This window comes from Lingula anatina, chromosome 4 (genome assembly GCF_051362555.1).
Source record: "Lingula anatina isolate TDL-2025a chromosome 4, LinAna3.0, whole genome shotgun sequence".
NCBI lineage: Eukaryota > Metazoa > Brachiopoda > Lingulata > Lingulida > Lingulidae > Lingula > Lingula anatina.
Window position 1 is genome coordinate 10839341 of NC_141770.1, and position 19487 is coordinate 10858827.

Genomic DNA, 19487 nt, shown 5'->3' on the forward strand with positions numbered 1-19487 from the left:
AGACGAGTCCATTCAAAATCTCGCGAGACCATTATTATTGGAGATCACACATGGCGGACACTTTGAAAAGGAATCCAAAGCGAAAGAGATATTTTTAATTTTCTGTGTTATTATTTTAACTATTTGCAGTTAAATCAAAAGATTCCAATAACACTTAGTGATACAGAAGAGGGAGAATTATCCTAACTTGCAACAACGGTTCAGGGGTTTTGTTTTATCATGGATCAAGTGTCTGATCTCGAAGACGCACTTCCCGATTCTCACACTGTGCAGCTGGCCGTTCATGTTGATGTTTGTCAAAATTCGAGCAGGTAAAGAAATGATGTAATGGTCCTGGATGGAAAACAAAAATGTACATTTCAGGGAAGTCCAATAATTCATACCACTATATTCTGTTACTAAAGTTAAAATGTTGCACAGTTTTGGCACACATTGTACAGTGTTGTAGAGTTTTTGTTTTACATTTAACAGTAGCATAAATTAACAGTAACCTACAGTTATTTACAAAGACAAGTACACATATCTTTACGAGAGCTAGCACAAAAACTTTCATGCTAAGTGCGCTAGATGGCAGAGAAGGGGCGGATCCAGAGCTATTTTCTGACCGTCTTCCAAATTATCTTTGTTGATCCATCCTCTATTTTTGACCATCTTCCAACAGAAAAAAATGAGATACTCATCAATGTAAACTTGAAAATCTGACCATCATCCAGAAGACGGCCTCAATCCGCCCCTGCCAGAGTGTGTTGGATGTAGATAACTAGCAGAATGCCCTGGCTCTGAGTTGGCCAATGGGTCCAGCCTGCATCATTTCTTTCCCTCTTTTCTCAACTGAACTTAACACCAAAAAGCCAACAGATTTACATCAATTTGCCGACATTTAAACTGTTATGGGCTGCCATCAACAAAATTTTTAGTGTCTGAAGTAATTTAAATCCTAATGCTGTGATGCTTTCATTTTCCTGCTTGAAAACAGTTTTAAAGTGCTGCTGGACAGAATTATGCTTCAAATGGAAGATGCCTTTGTTTAAAAATGGTACCCAGTAGATAAGTGCTTTTTGATGGCTCCTAGTCAGTAGGCTGGTTTAAAAATGATCAGACAGGTTAAAACCAAGTGTAGTTGAGCCCTAATTGTTTCTATGGTTGTCATGAATTGACATTTTTTCATTTCAGTGCTGTATCTGGTGTGATAATAAAAGATCATGTGAAAAAATTACTCCAGCGACAAAGGGTTGCCTATCATGATTTAGTGTTTACAGAATTCGATGACCCATTCCTACAAGAACATGTCCACACTGTAGCAGTTTGTGATATCCATTCAATGCAGAAGGAAAGAGAGGCAAGTACTGACCCATGCTCTTCCATTATATAGCTCTATTTATTCTCTCTCTTTTTTTTAGAATATTCCTCCATAATCAGAAAATAACCAAGTCTCAAACTAAACACTGTTTTAAGGGGGGCGGGTATTTGAAAGGAAGGTTATTTGAAGAGAGGGAGGTTTGTGAAGGGGAGTATTGACACTGCTACCCTTTCTTCAGTTTCTCAGTAAGAAAGATCTCAGAAAATTTCATAGGAAGCTAGTCTACCTTAAACAGCCACTCCACAGGATTTTCCTGCCAAAATGTATTTTAAGTATTTTTTCCACATGTTTGAAAATCGTCCAGAGTAATATTAATGTCCTGTAAAGCTTCTTATATTTCCCAACTTAGACTCTATAAAGACAATAAAACCCTTTAGACAAAAGTTTATCTGACTAACAGATCCAAGGATCAAATCTGACTGACCTACTTGAAAGCTTACAGTGCAATCCCTACGGGAAATCTATTCTAATTCAGTGTCTATTAGTGGATTATGTAACAAGCTTTCAAGCCATATTTGATCCACAGATTTGTTAGTCTGCAGATCACCTTGTTCTGAATGTGCCCTATGAAGCAGAATTAGACACAGAGACAGGTAGGCAGGTACTGGGTCAGAGAGGAAGTAGGTCAGACAGAGGGAAACACTGGAATGTGCACAAATGGCAGTCTTTATATTTATGGACTTGGTACTGCTAAGTTTTCTTATAAGTAATATCTTCTTTTTTTTCTCTCTTTGCCTCCTAGCCAATAGACCTGTGTTCAGCTTTCTTCCTCATACACGTGTATCAGCTGAACGAAGACGGGCCTGCATCAGAAGAGTTGGATGAGGAAGATCTGGCAGCTGCCAGCCACTGGCTTTTACCAACTAGAGACTTTGATGGGTTATGGGATAGCTTGGTCTTTGATTCAGATATAAAAAATCAAGTAGGTGTTTAATCTATGATGGAATATATCTTGGTCCCTCTAGAGCTTCCAAAACTTTTTTTTTGTGAAAGACGACTCTATAATTTAATGAGATAATAACTATAGGGTTATATGGCTTAACATCATCTTCTAAGATTGAAAGACACTTTGTATCATAAAAATTATTGTCTCTCTGTTTTCATTTGATATTCATTTCATGTTGTGTATTATATTTCTAGCTGTTACAGTATGCCTCAACAACTCTCCTTTTCTCAGACAGAAAAGTAGACAGTAATATTATATCTTGGAACAGAGTGGTACTGTTACATGGTAAGCTGCGTTATAGGGTTCATTTGGCACTGAGATTTTCCCTTTGTAAATTTTTTTATTGGCTTGTTCATTTTGTTATTTGGTATTAATCACATTATATTTGAAGAACTAAGAAAAAGTTATAAATGTCAAATTGGAAGTAAGATGAATATTTCTTTAAGTGGGATTAGTGTAAAATATAATTTACAATTTTAGAAGAAGCCTATTATACTGTACTTAAAATCTCAATTTGAGCAGATTTAATTTGGAATTCTAAATGTTAGAGTAATTACTCATTACAATTAATGCTAACAGCGTGGATTTATTTTGCCCTTAATAATTTTATTAACAAAATCTCAAAATGTTGATTCCAATACTTTGAAAAGTTGTTTGGCTTTCTCTTTGTGAGTGCCTGAAAATGACAAAACATGAAAAAATGAAATATTAAAAAAGACAAGATTTACTTGAAAGTGAATACAGTAATCATATTTCTGGCACAAATTTTTTCCAGACATTCCTCTTCATTTTCATTCTAGGTCCACCTGGCACTGGGAAGACATCTTTATGTAAGGCATTGGCCCAGAAACTGGCAATTCGATTATCTGATAGGTACAGCTATGGTCAGCTTATAGAGATAAATAGCCATAGCCTATTCTCAAAGTGGTTCTCTGAGGTAAGTTATATCCACAAGGATATATGTAATTACTTCCATGATCAAAGTATTTTTCTTATTTTTAAAAAATTCTTCTTGTCAAACTTTGTCTCCACTTTGTTTTGTGGTGATTTTAGCTCAGCTAGCTTGAGATGCGTTGTAATTGTAGTATAGTTTTTATCATTCAGTATAAAATAATAATGTTTGCCAGGGAATGATATTGTAGAATGTGTGCATTTAGAGTGTCTCACCCTGTGTGTGATGTCACAGAGGAAATCAAGTCTGCCAAAGCCACAGTGGAGAGCAAACATTAATAATATTTATTTGGTTCTGATGTTAATTGCTTGAGGGTGATGAAAAGGGTGTAATTTTTTTGACAATTTATTATTTTCAGAGTGGTAAGTTAGTGATGAAGATGTTCCAGAAGATCCAGGAATTGATAGATGATCCTGAGGCGCTGGTCTGTGTGCTCATAGACGAGGTGTGTAACAAGCATTCTTACTTCTTTTCTGTATCACAGATGAAATGTAGAGAGGAAAAGAACCTTTTGTGGTACATTTTGCAAACATGCAGGTCACATTTGAGTGGGATTCCACCACGTATGTGTTTCTTTTCTTTTTTTTGTTTTTTTGTTGTCAATGTTGAGTGTATCACATTCACCTAGCTAACTCGTGGTTGTTCATTATTTTTCTGGAACACCTATGAATACATTTTCTGTATCCTGTGTTCAGATATTACTAACTTGTAAGATGTGCAGGAACATTTATCCATTTTTAGCACCCTTTTAATCCAATTGATGAACAAAGATTTCTGTCAGTTGTGCTGTAATTTATTTATTTTGAAATTCTTCTGTGGCATGCTTGATTAGTGCTGTTTAATCAGCTTATGTTGAATATGTTAATGCTTGTTCATGTCTCAGCTGATGTGATTGTAAAAATAGTAGTCTTCAATGAACTTATTTATTCTGTGTATTAACAGCTCTTCTATCCCCCCCCCCCCCCAAAGAAAAAGAACTGAAATGAAAATTTTTCCATCCCTGTGCCCAACATATCACTAGAAAAATTACTCCCAGCTTCTAGATGAGATTTTCAATCCTTTCAAAAAATAAAAGGTGTCCCGTTGTTTCTCCAACCTATCCTCCACACTTAGCAGCATCCTGTGTCTGCCATTGTATTTTTCTTTGTGACCAGGTTGAAAGTCTGACTGCTGCCAGGAAAGCCTCCATGTCTGGGAATGAGCCTTCCGATGCCATACGGGTTGTCAATGCACTACTTACACAAATAGATCAAATAAAAAGGTGAGACCTAAGAACATATTCACACCATACTTTGCACTTACAATTTAATACATGAGATCTCTTTGAGTAAATCTCAAAAATTCATTTTGGTTGAATGTGATATTTTAAGTCTTTGTGAGTTGTAAACACTTTTTCTCTTGCAACCCTTTCCAGAAACTATATTGTGTACTAGCATATATTTCACAGCTTGTTTTACTGGTAACTCTCTTCCAGGAATCCTAATGTGATCATCTTGACCACATCCAATGTGACAGGAGCCATTGACTTGGCCTTTGTTGACAGGGCTGACATAAAGCAGTACATAGGACCTCCGTCCCCAGCCGCTATCTATAACATCTTCCAGTCTTGTCTCAACGAACTTATGAGGGTAGGCTTATCAAGGAACAGCTAGGTGTCCCAGGGCCTGTTTCAGACAAGAAATTTAGGCTGTAAATTAGGCCTAACTCTAAGACTCAAAGTTTAGTCTACTTTGATCTAGGATAAATCAGTTGTAGTCCCATAAATGAAATATTGTGCATGTTTAAAAAAAAAAAAAAAATAGCAAATTTGACTACTTTTGATTTATCTTGAACTGAAGCAGAACAAATTGAAGTTCTTTTGTGAAACAGGCTTGAGGGACAAGTTACCAAAACAGTAGTATATGTGTATGTGTGTGTGTGTGTGTGTGTTTTTGAGCTTAACTTAGACTTCAAATTTGCAAATTTGATCCAAGAGCATTTTCCCAACAGGTTGCTCACAATAAATGAAGTTGACAATTTTTAGTAAGCTTTTGTCATAAACTATAGTAAAAATAATTGTTTGGACAATCACAGTTTGCTAGATCCCAGATTTAATTGCACAGAACTGATCTGAACAAAAATACAACACGGGAGAACATCATGAGCACTACTGTTGTGCCTATGTAACACACCTTAGAGAAAAAATATACTTTCCACAACTTAAATTGTGAGCAAGTCTAGATTAGATTAAGAAAAAAATGTCAATGAGAAAGGAAAAGAAAAAAGTTAATGGCTTTAATTTTCATGAGTATTTTTACATTGACTGATCTTCCTCATTAATTTATTTTTTTATTTTTCTCTCATGTTTCTTCCAGTCAGGTATCATAAGCCCTCCTCAACAGCTGATTGACATGAGAGCTCTGGAGGTGATGAGGTTTTCAGAAAACAATGCTACTAAGCTGAGTTTACGGCTGCGGCAAATTGCAATGTGAGTCTCTCTGTCTCTCTCTTTCTCTCTCATAGCATTGCTTTTTACTTGGAAAATAAATTATTGGTCTGCAATTTTTTCATTACTGCCAGTCCAAATGTCTAGTATTTGCAATTTTGTCTGTATAGGCTTTTTTTTTTTTTTTTTGCCACAGATTGTTTTATGTCATAGTCATTAATTTTTTTCAGAAAAAGTGAAGGATTGAGTGGCAGAACGCTCAGGAAAATTCCATTTTTGTCTCACGCCATGTATTTACAGGTATATTATTCTGATAAGAAGAAACACATTTAAAGCTATGGGTAACTTGATGGTGGGAGCTTTATCACATAAATCCTGATAGATGATAAATCAATGTTTTATGGTTGTCAAATCTCCATACATGCATGTTTATCTAGACTAATACATTGATGTAAAACTAAAATATTTAATGAAGGAAGTTAGTTCACATCAGACCTAGATACTTAACAACAGCTAAGCCTTATATTTTTTAAGGACATTGACATTAATTTGGCTTATATTCCAGCGACCAGCAACTACTCTAGAAGAATACCTTGGGGCATTATCAAGGGCTGTAGACAGGCAATTTGAAGAAAGACTAGACCTATCAAAGGAATAAATTAAAAGCAAAACCTCAAAAGCATGGGTTAAGACATGTTCACTGCCAAATGAACATAGAACAGAAAATTGACCAACATATGTCACCAAATTGCTATTAAGCATAGTAAACAACGCTATGATATACGTAGTTGAATTTTCTGCATAAGATGACAGTAGTTTATGTACACTATTTCAATACAGCTCCCTGAGTATCAGAGTGTCCAAACAAATCAGTTTATAATTGCCATTTGTGAATGGCGGGGCAGGTCGTGTACATTGTAGAGGAGAGCTCTGAAATTCAGGGTGAATCCAGGGATCTGTGATTTGAAATGTGACTCACGGGTTGTAAAAGAGACAGATAAAACAATTAACTTATTTAAATGTAAGTTTTTATGTGATATATGAACAATTGTTTATTGTGACATAAAGTTTATTTTATTGTTAAAATAGTCCTAATGTGTATTGGAGATGCCTGAAATAAGTACGGTTCTTAGGTCATCAAGTTGAAAATAAAATGAGATTGAAATTTTTATTCACTGAATTCTGCAACAAGATGGTTTTCTTTTTGCAAAGTCATATTTGAATGTAAGGGAAGTTTATTTAACACAGCCTTGGATATCAACGGTGCGAAGATTACATAAAGGAACTGATGTTGCTCCAGGCCTAGGGGTGCCCAAGCTGGATTTTAACAGAAGCAACTTGACGGGACGGAGTGATTCGCATTTAAGACCTCGAGAATGTATGCCAGCAAGCTTTTTTTAAATGAGCAAGTAATTGATCTTAATGAAGGCACGGGCAACCTAAACCAAGGTTTCAGGAATGCACTGAAACTAAGTCTAAACAGACAGTTTTCTTTCAAGTATCCCATATCGATCGCCGTTTTCCTAGAAATATCCATCATGGATAATTATAAGTTTAATGCCCCTTGTGCACCGCGATCCTGCAATTAGGTTTTCTCTCATTTATATTGGTTCCCTTCAAAATAAATGTTATTATAAGTGTACAGATAGATTTTTACATGTCTGCTAAGTACGTTATTTCTATTGGAGATATAACAGGGATCACCCAGACCACCTGTGATGTGGACGTCGATCGCAAATTGCGTGCGAATATGAAGAGAACGTGTTTGGAAACGTTATTATAGAAGGTATAATTATAGAATATGACTGGAATACAGCGCCATGAAAACGCCAGGATTTGTAAATGTACCTGGGGTTTTCCCGCCACATAATCAATACGTACGTACCATAATCCCCGCAGGTCAAGACGTGAAACCGTTATTTGCCTTGATAATGACAGAAAATCAATATTTTCTTATCCGCAACGCAAGCGAACCAAGTGGGGTATAAAGGAATTGGTGCAGTTAGGTGTTTTTCCTTAGCATTAAGGCAGGAAAAGCAGGCATACAGACTGTTGCTGTGTTCAGATGCGAGAGGAGGTGTCGAACTGGGACGGTTAAGTTTAAACTAAGATCTAATATACCATTTATTAGATCTTAGGTTTAAAGTAGGCCTACAGCACGTGTCTCTGACTGTCCCAAGGGTAGGGCTAGTATATAGGCATTGGAGATAGGGCATCTAAAGTAGAAGGCTTACATAATGTGTCTTTTAACGAGACCTCCACATAATCGGTCCAGGCTGACTGGGTGATCACGCGACTACTGGTAACTATGTATATATAGGACCTGCCCTGACGTGTCAATCACAGCCATTTTACGGGAGGAACCATTCCAAAGGTTAGTCGACTGTTTCATTTTAAAGATTAAAAGCTGTTTTGTTATAAAATTAGAGGAGAAATATGCACTGTAAAGGGATTATTTATGGTTCGAAGATTGATGCGGTAAAGATGGCGCAGGGCGATCAAAAATAAGCATGTCATTTTAGTCTGATAGGGGCAAGCTCGTGACAAGCAATGGGAACATATATTGTTTTAATCCATTTATACGGGGGCTCCCTTATCAGAGTTTCGTCTACGTCTGTTAAGGCTTTACGTCGCTCTCCTCAGCTGGGAGATTGATTATATTAGCACAAAGATCCATGCGTTAGCACTCCTATTGACGGTACAGCACAGCCAGTACATATATCAGAACCGTCAAAAGGAGTGCTAACTTTGAATGTTGAAATGGATTTATTAACCATTGGTAAGTATGGGAAAATTGTCGTTTACCCCAAGAAAATTCATTTTTTGGTCAAAAGGAACAGTTGCTTTCCTTTTAAGTTCAAGCTGACCGTTAATTCCTTGACACGAAGCCTTTGCAAAGCTCCGTTGCAAATGTGTGCGGTAGATGAAATAACCCTATTCACGTTAATTTATCACAAAAAACGTTTTGCAAATATTTCTTACACTTTTACGTCCCCCTTCCTGTTTTTTTATTTTTATTTTAATATTTTTTTTATATTTCATGCCTGGCAATTTTAAAGACATTCAACAAGCGAATAACCATTGTTTGTGCCCACCGACCATCTAATAAGCAAATCTATTTAGTGCCGAAATATTTATAAATGTAAAAAGGAGGAGGGATGTTAGTTATTTCATTCAGAAGCATCTGGTATACAGACCTCCCGGATAAGCACTCGATCAGTATTAAAGCCTGTTTACTTTATGTTTTTCAGGTTTATATTTGCACAAGTGTCATCAGAATGACATCTCAAGCCACTACACTTCGGTCACTTGGTCGAGTAGAAAACGGCATGTTTGTCTTGCACGAGTACGGCAACACAACCAACGTGTTCAGCGTGTGGATCAACACGAAGACTCACGTGCCAGATGACACATGGGAGCGCTCTCTGATTCTGCTTCAGAAGAATTTTCCAACGCTAAGACTACGAGTAGTGCAGCAAGAGGGCAAAAGGCATTTCACGTTTATGGACGATCCTCATGTTGACTTCGAAGCTCAAAATTTGAGCAAACATGACGACTGGAAGGATCTTTATGAGAACTTGCTGCAAGTAAGGTTTGATACTGACAACGGACCTCTGTGGAAGGCCAGGTTTTTGCGTCTACCTCATTCATCGGGCAAGAACGAAGGCGGTGAGGACAGTGAGTTTGGGCATGCCAATATCCTTATGTTCGTTTTCAATCACTGTATTACAGATGGGAAGTCAAACATCATCATGCTCTCTCGCCTTGTCTATATTCTCAACGCTGTTATAGGAGGGGAGGCAGTAGAAGAAAACGATATCACTACCCTAAAAGCAACGACAGAGCATCTTATTCCAAAAGAAAATCTAAAGCTCCGTTTGAAGGATGCCAAAGAAATTGGGAGAGAAATCTACAACAATATATTCCCCAGTGAAAATTTATTTCTGAAAAAGTTCCCAGCACCTCAACTTCACGAAGAAGACACAGGGCGCACCAGGGTGGTTCCTTTGAAGTTGTCAGTGATTGAGACAGAGAACCTCTTGGCGAAGTGCAAAGAACACCGTTCAACTGTAAACGGCATCTTCGTATCGGCGGCCAGCATTGCAATGTCGCGATTGATAAACGAAGGATCCACGCCGCGTCCAATGAACTTCAATACGATGACCTCCGTTACCTTTCGCCGTTATATACCAATGTATATGGGCAACGTCCTGGGATGTTTTATAGGTCCCCACCGCCTTCCTTTGTCCATCCCAGCTGACACAAGTGACCAGCTTTGGCCACAGGCTAAACAGATCACCAAGACCTTCCACGACGCTCTGGATCATGATCGCGTTCTGCAAGAGTATCGCGTGCTCAGCAGTTTAGCCTTCGAAAAAGGCATCAGAATGGCAATGGCGTCCAAGGTTTGCGATCACGATTTTGAAACGTCCAACAATGGCGACTACGACCTAGATTTTCCGGCGGAGGATAAGCACGTGAAGGTCACCAAGATCGTCAGTTCTACGGCCATGCAGGACCTCCACACGCCCTGCATTCATTACCTCCGGAAGTTTCGGGGGCAGTTTTTGTATAACCTTGACTACGCTACCAACTGGATGTCCGACAAAAATGCACACAGGTTAGCAAACTTGACCGTCCAACTGATGAAAGAAGCTTCTAGAAGAAATATGAGCACTTCGGCCGGTTTGGCGGCAGAACACTCTGCGCGTGCATCACGTGCTACTAGAAGCATGTCTTCTTCGTCTGTCCCTTATGTACGCGGGTTAATACGCATGGGTCAAATTCTGCGTTTCGCACGTTAAGTCAGTGTACGCATTTTTTTGAACTTGAGAGACTGAGATGTTCATGTTTCCAAAATAAAGAATTGTTACCTAATTTTATATATATATATATATATATATATATATATATATATATATATATGGAGTGAGAGACTTAGTTCAAGCGTGAGATCACGTTTTCATAGAGAGCTAGTCATGCCCTGGATTTGTATAAATTTGCATAAATGACATGGTTTATAATATGGGATTCCCATTGATCTTTTATATGAGTGTACCACGTTTGAGCCACTTGGCTTATCTGAAGCCAAAGCTTTGAAGGGCGGAAGTCCAAGTGTGATTTATATATTTTTTAAAGTTATGATTATTAACCTCAAATAACTTTCTTTATATAAACAACAAACAAATAGAATACCTAGAGCTTTTGACAATAACGAGCATTTTGTGATTAAATTTCCCTCTGGTTATAGCATTTTTAAAAGCACATTGTACGTTAAAGGGACTGTTAGGTTTTATTATCATCTAAATACCGAAAATGAATTTTTTACTGCATCTACATATGTAATAATGCATCAACCTTTGTGCCGATTTAAAATGATAACAATCCACTTGGAATATATATAATATCAGCGCTTATTTTTCTTGATGCTATGAAAAGCTTTTATCCTCACTTAAATACACCTTTCTATTTTGATGTGAGATAGCAATCGATTTTAGGCGTAACATCATCACTAAACAAGATTTTCTGGCGAAAATTGGCATAGTTGGCAACTAGTCTATGGGCTTTATTTTAGTGTCGTCATTTTGGTTTAAACGGTTTTTGTTATACAGTAATGAGCCTCTAATTACAGATTTTCATTAAACAAAGGCATTATTTTGCTTTGTCAATAATAAAATCTAATATAAAGCTTAAAAATCGCTGGCAGGGTTTTGAAGTACTAAATGGTGTCATTAAATTGGCATTTAAACGGTGTCCGTGGGTGCTCAGGTAAAGGAGAAATTTGAGAAACCGGTTTTTCATTTTTATCTCAAAATCGCAATTATGACGTCACCCGTAAGATGACGTGTGTAAATGTTAATTGTCAATGAAAAATGAAGATTTATCAAAAGAATGTATATAAGGCAGTAAATAAGGAGTTTTTTGACAAACGCTTATAGTATCCTTAATACCCACACTACAACGATTCCGTTTAACTTCTCTTATCTGACTACATCATACTTCCATGAGGACCTTAGCTGCTGTCCGACATGTATTATGAGTCGAGTGTAGTCACTTGCTTAAATTTAATTGTTTATCCTAATGAGAAACTGTTAAAATGACCAATTAAAGTGAATGCCTTTTTGGCAGTTTTACAGGGGGCAGCTATTTAAATGTTTTAATTAAATCATTGTTCAGATTTCTTTGTCCAAATGTGCAATTACAAAAAAAATACACAAAGTATAGCAGTGGTATCATTTAGGGGAAGTTCACAAACATTTAAGGCGTACCATCCAACAATGGGGGTCACAGTATATAACAACGCGTCAACATGGCATAAATTTATAATTAACTTGTATTGTTTTTACATAAGATTTAATCAATGATTTTTTGTAACTTAATTTCGTTTGATTTTTCATTCAACTTTAATACAAGAAACTTTCAAACGTTTCCATTGAAATTCTAGGATATCTATACAAAACCCGCTTCTGCAAGAGAATTTAGAATAAAGTTCAGCATTTTTTATTAAATAGCACAAGAGGTGCAAGAATTTCAGCTGGATGCTCAGTTAGGTCTGGAAGTTATGCTTATCGAACATCTCGACGGATGAACATTTACACATTAAATAATTTTTAAAAATTTAAGTCTCTCTCTCTCTTGCTCACTTGCTCCGACCCCTTACTCTCTCTCTCTCTCTCTCTCTCTCTCATTTTTGATCAGGGCCAGACATCATGCCAGACCCCTATCACATAAATATGATAACAATGGCAAACATTGCCCCGCTTAAGTAGGCCTGTTCTCGACGTTATCAGTCTCACCTGTTTCACACCCACCGAGCCAATGATCCTGGAGTGTTTGCCGTGGTGACCTTATTTCCGCAAAACGTCTAGGTGCCTGGGACCTAGACTGGACAACGATCTCTTTAAGGTGAGAACAATTTTAAAAGTTAGGTTAATTTTGACATGTAGAAGCAGTATCACGACCATTCAAGGTTTCGCATCAAGGCAGCTATTAGTCAAATAGTAATGCTTCGCGTCACTTATTGGGCCACGGAAATTAGTTTTACAGGTGAAAACTTAGGAAGGAGTTCATTTCTATTTGATTTACAAAAGTTGTTAATTGTTGTTCTGAAAAGACGAGAACTGGGGATGAGAGAATGGTATGTATTCATTGTCTGGGGGAGAGGATGGGAGGCAATTCGGATTTTGTTTTATGGATTCAGAAGTTTCTTCTTGTTAGTTTCAAAGATCAGAGAAAGGTACGTCACAAGACAACCAAATTGGGTAGCAACCCCAACAGAACATAGAATTCTTAATGCCATTTCAATCAATATGGTCTCGAACTTGGCTAAAACCTACAACGCCAAGACACTATGTAGACTAATTCAGACCAAGAATTTGGAGGTGGGGGTGTATTCACGCCAAGTCTGAGTCTGATGGAGTCAGAATTATAAAATTATTGAGGGCACTTTTGTATTCGAAGATTTTAAACTTTAGCTATGCAAAATAACCACACTTATCTTTATCGCAAGCTCTTTTTTTTTGGCAATCACATGGCAAACAAAACTAAAACTACCACATTTTACGCCTTAAGCTTACTAGTAGTAACAGAAGTAAGTGTCCCTTTCGATAAAATGAAGTGAATTCCGTCGGACATATATGCGTATCCATATCACACAAAGGAAGACTATATATATTCAAATGATATGATAGACTTCAAAAACATTTCCAGGCACCTGTACTATTGCACAACCTGTCAGCATGGCACCTCCAGCCGACACCATACTCCGTCCGCTTGGTCGTATAGAAAACGTTATGAATGTCATGCATGAGCACGGCAATACAACCAACGTGTTTGGCGTGTGGATCAACACAAAGACTCACGTGCCAGATGACACATGGGAGCGCTCATTGATTCTGCTTCAGAAGAATTTTCCAACGCTGCGACTGCGAGTGGTGCAGCAGGATGGCAAAAGGCATTTCAAGTTCATGGAAGATCCTCACGTCGACTTCGAAGCTCAAAATTTGAGCAAACCTGACAATTGGAAGGATCTGTATGAGAACTTGCTGCAAGTAAGGTTTGATACTGACAAAGGTCCTCTGTGGAAGGCCAGGTTTTTGCGTCTACCTCAAGTATCGGACAAGAACGAAGGCGGCGGGGACAGGGAGTTTGGCCATGCCAATATCCTAATGTTCGTTTTCCATCATTGTATTACAGATGGGAAGTCAAACATCATCATGTTGTCTCGCCTTGTCCATATTCTCAACGCTGTATTAAGTGGAGAGACAGTAGAGGAAAATGATATCACTACCCTGAAACCAACGATAGAGCACCTAATTCCAGAAGAAAATTTGAAGTTTCGTTTGAAGGATTACCTAGAGCTTGGAAAAACTATCTACCATAATATGTTTCCCCATAAGAACTTGTTCTTGAAGAAATTTCCAGCCCCGCAACTTACCGAAGGCGACACGGGCCGCATGAGGGTTATTCCTTTGGAGCTGACAGAGCGTGAAACGGAGAACCTTTTGGTCAAATGTAAGGAACACGGTTCAACCGTCAACGGTATGTTTTTGTCTGCTGCAAACATTGCAATGTCACGTCTGATCAACGAAGGCGCCACCCCAAGTTCTATGACATTCCACTCTACGCATGCCGTTACCTTGCGCCGGTATGTTCCAACGGACTTGAGCAACACCCTGGGATGTTTTATAGGCCTTCACCAAGTCGTCATGACCACTCCAGCTGATACAAGTGACCATTTCTGGCCGCTTGCCGCGCAGGTCACCAAGAACATCCACGACGTTTTGGACGATGGTAGATATCTTCAAGAGTACCGTGTGATCCTAAAATTATTCTCTGACGAAAACGTCAAGAAGATTCTTACGACGAAGATGTGCGATAACGAGTACGAAGCATCCAACATCGGGGACTACGACTTGGTATTTCCAGCGGAGGATAAGCATGTGAAGGTCACCAAGATCGTCAGTTCTACGGCCATGCAGGACCTACACACGCCATTCGTGCATTACTTGCGCAAGTTCCGTGGGCGGTTTCTGTATAACCTTGACTACGCCACTAACTGGACGTCCACCGAAAACGCGCACAAGTATGCTAATATGACCGTTCAGCTGATGAAGGAAGCTTCCAAAAGAAACATGTGCACGTCATCCTGTATGGACTCAAACCTCCCCGCTAGTTTGTTACAAAGACGTATCGGTATGTCTTCCAAGGCTACTCCCAGTGTGCGAGGGCTCATACGCTTCAGCAGAATTCTGCGTTACGCACGATGAGGAACTCTGCATAAATTGTGCTTCTCTTTAACAGACCAAGGTTTCGACATTATTTGAGTACATTCCCTAATATAACTAATCAACTGCTAGAAAATTTTAATTAGCATTCCCGTGATTGGAACAAGACTCAGAGGAGGGGGAGGTAGGGGATACTACATGTGCTTTTTACTTATATATCGTACCAATAATTAAAAGAAAAAAAAACGGATAGTGCCATATAACACCCCACGTAGCTGTTGTTAATTGAAAGTTCAATTGGTAAAATACTTGATACAATATGAGCCGATTGCCAGGGACCAATATTAAAAAGGCTGTAATCAATATTTTAAATTTTTTCATACATGGTATTAATTCAATCAGTCATTCTTAGTCTGATTATATTCACACTTGGGAAGCTATGATGTACAAGTAGCTTTAGTTAATATTTCACATCTAGCAGGTCAAACTTTGACGGCCTTTGTTCTAACAAATAAACCGTTGCGGCTTGATTACATGGGATAATTGGGAGTGCCCACCATGAGGGGGTGGACTTGTCTGAAGTAACCAATCAGTTAATAAGTTATGTGCTTGACAATTTGATTGATAAAGTTAAGCATAAAAATATGTTAACTTATATCTCAAGGGGGAGACTAGGAGAGAGACTAGAGAGATCTGGTTTGAGGCTTGGATATGACCATGCTTGTACAATGTAACTTTTCGTTTAGCAAAAAAAAATATTCTGTTGCAGTTGCAACATGGAGTTGTTTCATTCTTTTCCTTGTGCAGATCCTAAGACATAGAACCCGGGAATCACCGTAGCAGTAGTTTTAAAGAATTTGTTATCCAAAGATGAGATCCCAATGTGCCCAACTTATGGGGTTTTATTTTTAAGGGTTATTAAAGGTATTGTGGGGGTAGGGTGGTCATAAAAAGGTTTCCTCACAAGTAAAAAGGACCCTTACACGAGCGAGATCGCAGCCAGTAAACGTTAACCCTGTCTCCGCTTAAGATTTCATCTCTTTACATAAAAAATAAAAAGGATTCTTATAAAGGTGTTTAATGCATGATGAGGCTTCAATGAAAGAGCGATTCCTACCCTTGCGCTCTTTCCTGGTTTATCCATGTAGTTCTACATGTTTTATTCAGTAAATAGTATATAATACAGACAACCCCCTTTCCTCACGCAAAGCAAAATTCGGACGATATAATTGGTGTTAACTTCAAAAACGAAACATTGGTATATTTTGATACACCAAACTTAAATCTTACAAAAATCATCCTTTTCATTCTTTAATTATATAAGTTGTACGTTAATTTTTTTGAAATTTTTCTTCTAACTTTTTGCAAATAAACAATTTCCACCACAGTTTTTATGGGGTCCGGACGTTGTATTTGGTAACTTAATAGACTGATGCATACTCCAAAAGTACATAACACTTATTGAAAAAATAGTAAATTCTCCCCCTCCCCCTTTCTTTCTCTCATATTCGATGGGTGCCAGGCCTATCCCTTAAAATTGAGATTACAGTATCAGACAGACAGTGCATTGCCCCGGTTAAGAAGGCTACGACGTTGTCAACCTCATCAGTGTTTTTACACTCACTGAGTCAATAATCCTGGATGAACTGGGAGTCCGGGGTGACATTACCCCAGGCCAATAACTGGGTCCAAGGACATTATCTAGAACATTGCGAGACCCAGACTTCTCAGCGGCGTATAGAACCGTAAAGAACAGGTAAAATAATTAAAACAGTTAAAGTAACTTGTAAATGTATTATGCATGTAAAGCCTAAGGGTAAATCTGCCATGTTGAAGCAGCATCTAGACAATTCACGACTTAATAGTAGGATGGCTGCTTATCAAACATTGCTTCAAGGCACTTGTTGGGCCACGAAGAAATGGTTTTAGAAGAGTAATCGCAGGAACCGATTGGTTTGTATTTGCCTTTTTTAAAAAAACTTTAGATATTGAATGGCAGAACCAATTAAATCTTGGGAATACAGATTTTTTTCCTTTTGGGGGGGAGTGGGAGGCAACTCGGGGTTTATGAATTCAAAAGCTTCTTCATAACATAAGAGAAATTCTTACCCGCACCGACGTCACGAAACTACCTTCTTATGTAGGGGGCCCATGGGAACACATGGCTATTAATGTTATATCAATCAAGATGGTCGTATGCATGCCTTAAAGCTGCGACACCAAGGTACCATCATCTACTTCAGATCAGTAATGGGAAAGGGGGGGGGGGGGGGGGCATTGATCAAGAGTTCACGGCGAGAAGAGGCGGGGTTCAGATATTTGATGGGGGGAGTTTTATTCGAGGATTTCGCGCTTTCATTTTCTAAAATATCTTCTATAGTTATCAGAAAGTCACTTATGTCGCCAGCAAATGGTGAACAACTTATACGTATGCATACCACATTTTTACACCAAGAACGACTAGCCATCAGACCTAGTATTGGTATGAGGAAGAAACTTTTCCATTCCATAAAATGAATTGAAATCTGTCGTACATATGCATTCGTGAAACGCATTTTATAGGGTAAATTAGCAAAAACAATTTCAAAAACATTTTCAGGTACCTGTGCTAATCACTGACTAATACATCTTTCCACCAACCGCCAGCATGGCATCCCAAGCCACCATACTCCGTCCTCTTGGTCGAACAGAAAACGCAATGAATGTCATGCACGAGAACGGCAACATCACCAACGTATTTAGCGTGTGGATCAACACGAAGACTCATGTGCCAGATGCCACGTGGGAGCGCTCTCTGACTCTGCTTCAGAAGAATTTTCCAACGCTTAGACTACGAGTAGTGCAACAGGAGGGCAAAAGGCATTTCAAGTTCATGGAGGAGCCTCACGTCGACTTTGAAGCTCAAAATTTGAGCAAACCTGACAACTGGAAGGATGTCCATGAAAACTTGCTTCAAGTAAGGTTTGATGGTGTCAACGGGCCTCTGTGGAAGGTCAAGTTTTTGCGCCTACCTCATTCAACGGGCAAGAACGTAGGCGGTGAGGACAGTGAGTTTGGGCATGCCAATATCCTTATGTTCGTTTTGCATCATTGTATTACAGATGGGAAGTCAAACATCATCATGCTTACTCGTCTCGTCCACATTTTGAATGCTGTAATAAGTGGAGATACAGTAGAGGAAAACGATATCACTACCCTGCATCCAACTATAGAGCACTTACTTCCAAAAGAAAGCATAAAGTTCCGTTTGAAAGACTATCTTCAGGTTGGAAAAATGATCTATCATAATGTGTTTCCTCATAAGAATTTGTTCTTGAAGAAATTTCCAGCACCGCAACTTGCTGAAGGTGACATGGGCCGCATGAGGGTTATTCCTTTGGAGTTGTCAGTGCCTGAGACGGAGAACCTTTTGTTCAATTGCAGAGAGCATGGTTCCACTGTGGAAGGCATGCTCTTATCAGCCGCCAACATTGCAATGTCACGTCTGATCAACGAAGGCGCCACCCCAAGCTCTATGACCTTTCATTCTACGCACGCAGTTACGTTGCGCCGGTATGTCTCAACGGACTTGACCAACACCCTGGGATGCTTTATTGGTGTCCACGAACTCGCCTTGACCACTCCAGCTGAAACAAGTGACCAGTTCTGGCCGCTAGCTGTACGAGCCACCAAAGAAATTCACGCCGTTTTGGACAACGGAGGACTTCTTCAAGAGTACCGTGGGATCCTAAGATTATTCTCTGAAAAAAACGTCAAGAAGATAATGGCAAGAAAAGTAGCTGAAAACGAGTATGAAACGTCCAACATCGGGGACTACGACCTGGTATTCCCAGCGGAGGATAAGCATGTGAAAGTCACCAAGGTCGTCAGTTCTACGGCCATGCAGGACCTACACACGCCATTCGTGCATTACTTGCGCAAGTTCCGTGGGCGGTTTCTGTATAACCTTGACTACGCCACCAACTGGACGTCCACCGAAAACGCGCACAAGTATGCTAATATGACCGTTCAGCTGATGAAGGAAGCTTCCAGAAGAAATATGTGCACTTTATCTTCTGTGGCCGCAAACCTCCCTGCCAGTTCGTTTCATAGACGCATCGGTATGCCTTCTACGCCTAAGGTATGCGGGCTCATATGCTTCAGCAGAATTTTGCGTTACGCACGATGATGAACTCTCCAGAAATTGTCTTTGGCAAAATCAAATTTCCACGATATATACCTTCCCCAATATAAACATATTAAATACTAGAAATAAATAACCTTCAATGCAGCCTCCGTGGACTGGACCGGCTCGGCTCCGTGGACTATGTAACAGTACTAACTTTTATTTAGGCTTTATATACTTGCACTTTTGTTGGATTCTAAAATGCAGGAAATCAGTGAAACTTTGTTCAGTTCTCAATATCTGTAGTTCATTAAAATTGCAAGTAGGTTAAATACTTGCAATGGTATGAACCGACTAATACCGCAAGTGGGCCTTTAATTAACTGAGTTTTCCAATTGTATTTCCATCTGTACACACTTAAATAAAACAATAATTTCAGTGCCTTTAACGCGTTGTCATGTTACACGTCAGC

The 19487-nt window shown here is 38.8% G+C and overlaps 4 protein-coding genes across 4 annotated transcripts; all 4 read left to right on the forward strand.

The window, feature by feature from the left end:
• The first annotated feature begins 31 nt into the window (after positions 1-31).
• On the forward strand, positions 32-6863 carry LOC106180667 (pachytene checkpoint protein 2 homolog). Its single transcript, XM_087011151.1, has 11 exons — positions 32-311; positions 1174-1339; positions 2103-2282; positions 2501-2591; positions 3107-3243; positions 3617-3703; positions 4413-4519; positions 4733-4886; positions 5613-5725; positions 5914-5983; positions 6249-6863. Exons 1-11 carry the CDS (start codon positions 220-222, stop codon positions 6339-6341), a joined length of 1290 nt encoding a protein of 429 aa, XP_086867277.1. The 5' UTR covers positions 32-219; the 3' UTR covers positions 6342-6863.
• Positions 6864-7680: 817 nt separating this feature from the next.
• Positions 7681-10574, forward strand: LOC106180675 (uncharacterized). Its single transcript, XM_013564729.2, has 3 exons — positions 7681-7781; positions 7822-8057; positions 8935-10574. The coding sequence occupies exon 3, from the start codon at positions 8962-8964 to the stop codon at positions 10486-10488; it is 1527 nt and encodes a 508-aa protein (XP_013420183.2). The 5' UTR covers positions 7681-7781; positions 7822-8057; positions 8935-8961; the 3' UTR covers positions 10489-10574.
• A 696-nt stretch (positions 10575-11270) lies between these two features.
• Positions 11271-16199, forward strand: LOC147762272 (uncharacterized). Its single transcript, XM_087011208.1, has 2 exons — positions 11271-12589; positions 13394-16199. The coding sequence occupies exon 2, from the start codon at positions 13423-13425 to the stop codon at positions 14950-14952; it is 1530 nt and encodes a 509-aa protein (XP_086867334.1). The 5' UTR covers positions 11271-12589; positions 13394-13422; the 3' UTR covers positions 14953-16199.
• A 68-nt stretch (positions 16200-16267) lies between these two features.
• Positions 16268-19217, forward strand: LOC106180724 (uncharacterized). Its single transcript, XM_013564802.2, has 2 exons — positions 16268-16666; positions 17510-19217. The coding sequence occupies exon 2, from the start codon at positions 17558-17560 to the stop codon at positions 19076-19078; it is 1521 nt and encodes a 506-aa protein (XP_013420256.2). The 5' UTR covers positions 16268-16666; positions 17510-17557; the 3' UTR covers positions 19079-19217.
• Positions 19218-19487: the final 270 nt, after the last annotated feature.

Coding starts and splice junctions, on each gene's coding strand:
- LOC106180667 (XM_087011151.1), top strand. CDS start 220: ATGGATCAAGTGTCTGATCTCGAAGACGCACTTCCCGATTCTCACACT. Junction 1,340..2,102: donor CAATGCAGAAGGAAAGAGAG/GCAAGTACTGAC, acceptor TTTGCCTCCTAG/CCAATAGACCTGTGTTCAGC. Junction 3,244..3,616: donor TCTCAAAGTGGTTCTCTGAG/GTAAGTTATATC, acceptor TATTATTTTCAG/AGTGGTAAGTTAGTGATGAA.
- LOC106180675 (XM_013564729.2), top strand. CDS start 8,962: ATGACATCTCAAGCCACTACACTTCGGTCACTTGGTCGAGTAGAAAAC.
- LOC147762272 (XM_087011208.1), top strand. CDS start 13,423: ATGGCACCTCCAGCCGACACCATACTCCGTCCGCTTGGTCGTATAGAA.
- LOC106180724 (XM_013564802.2), top strand. CDS start 17,558: ATGGCATCCCAAGCCACCATACTCCGTCCTCTTGGTCGAACAGAAAAC.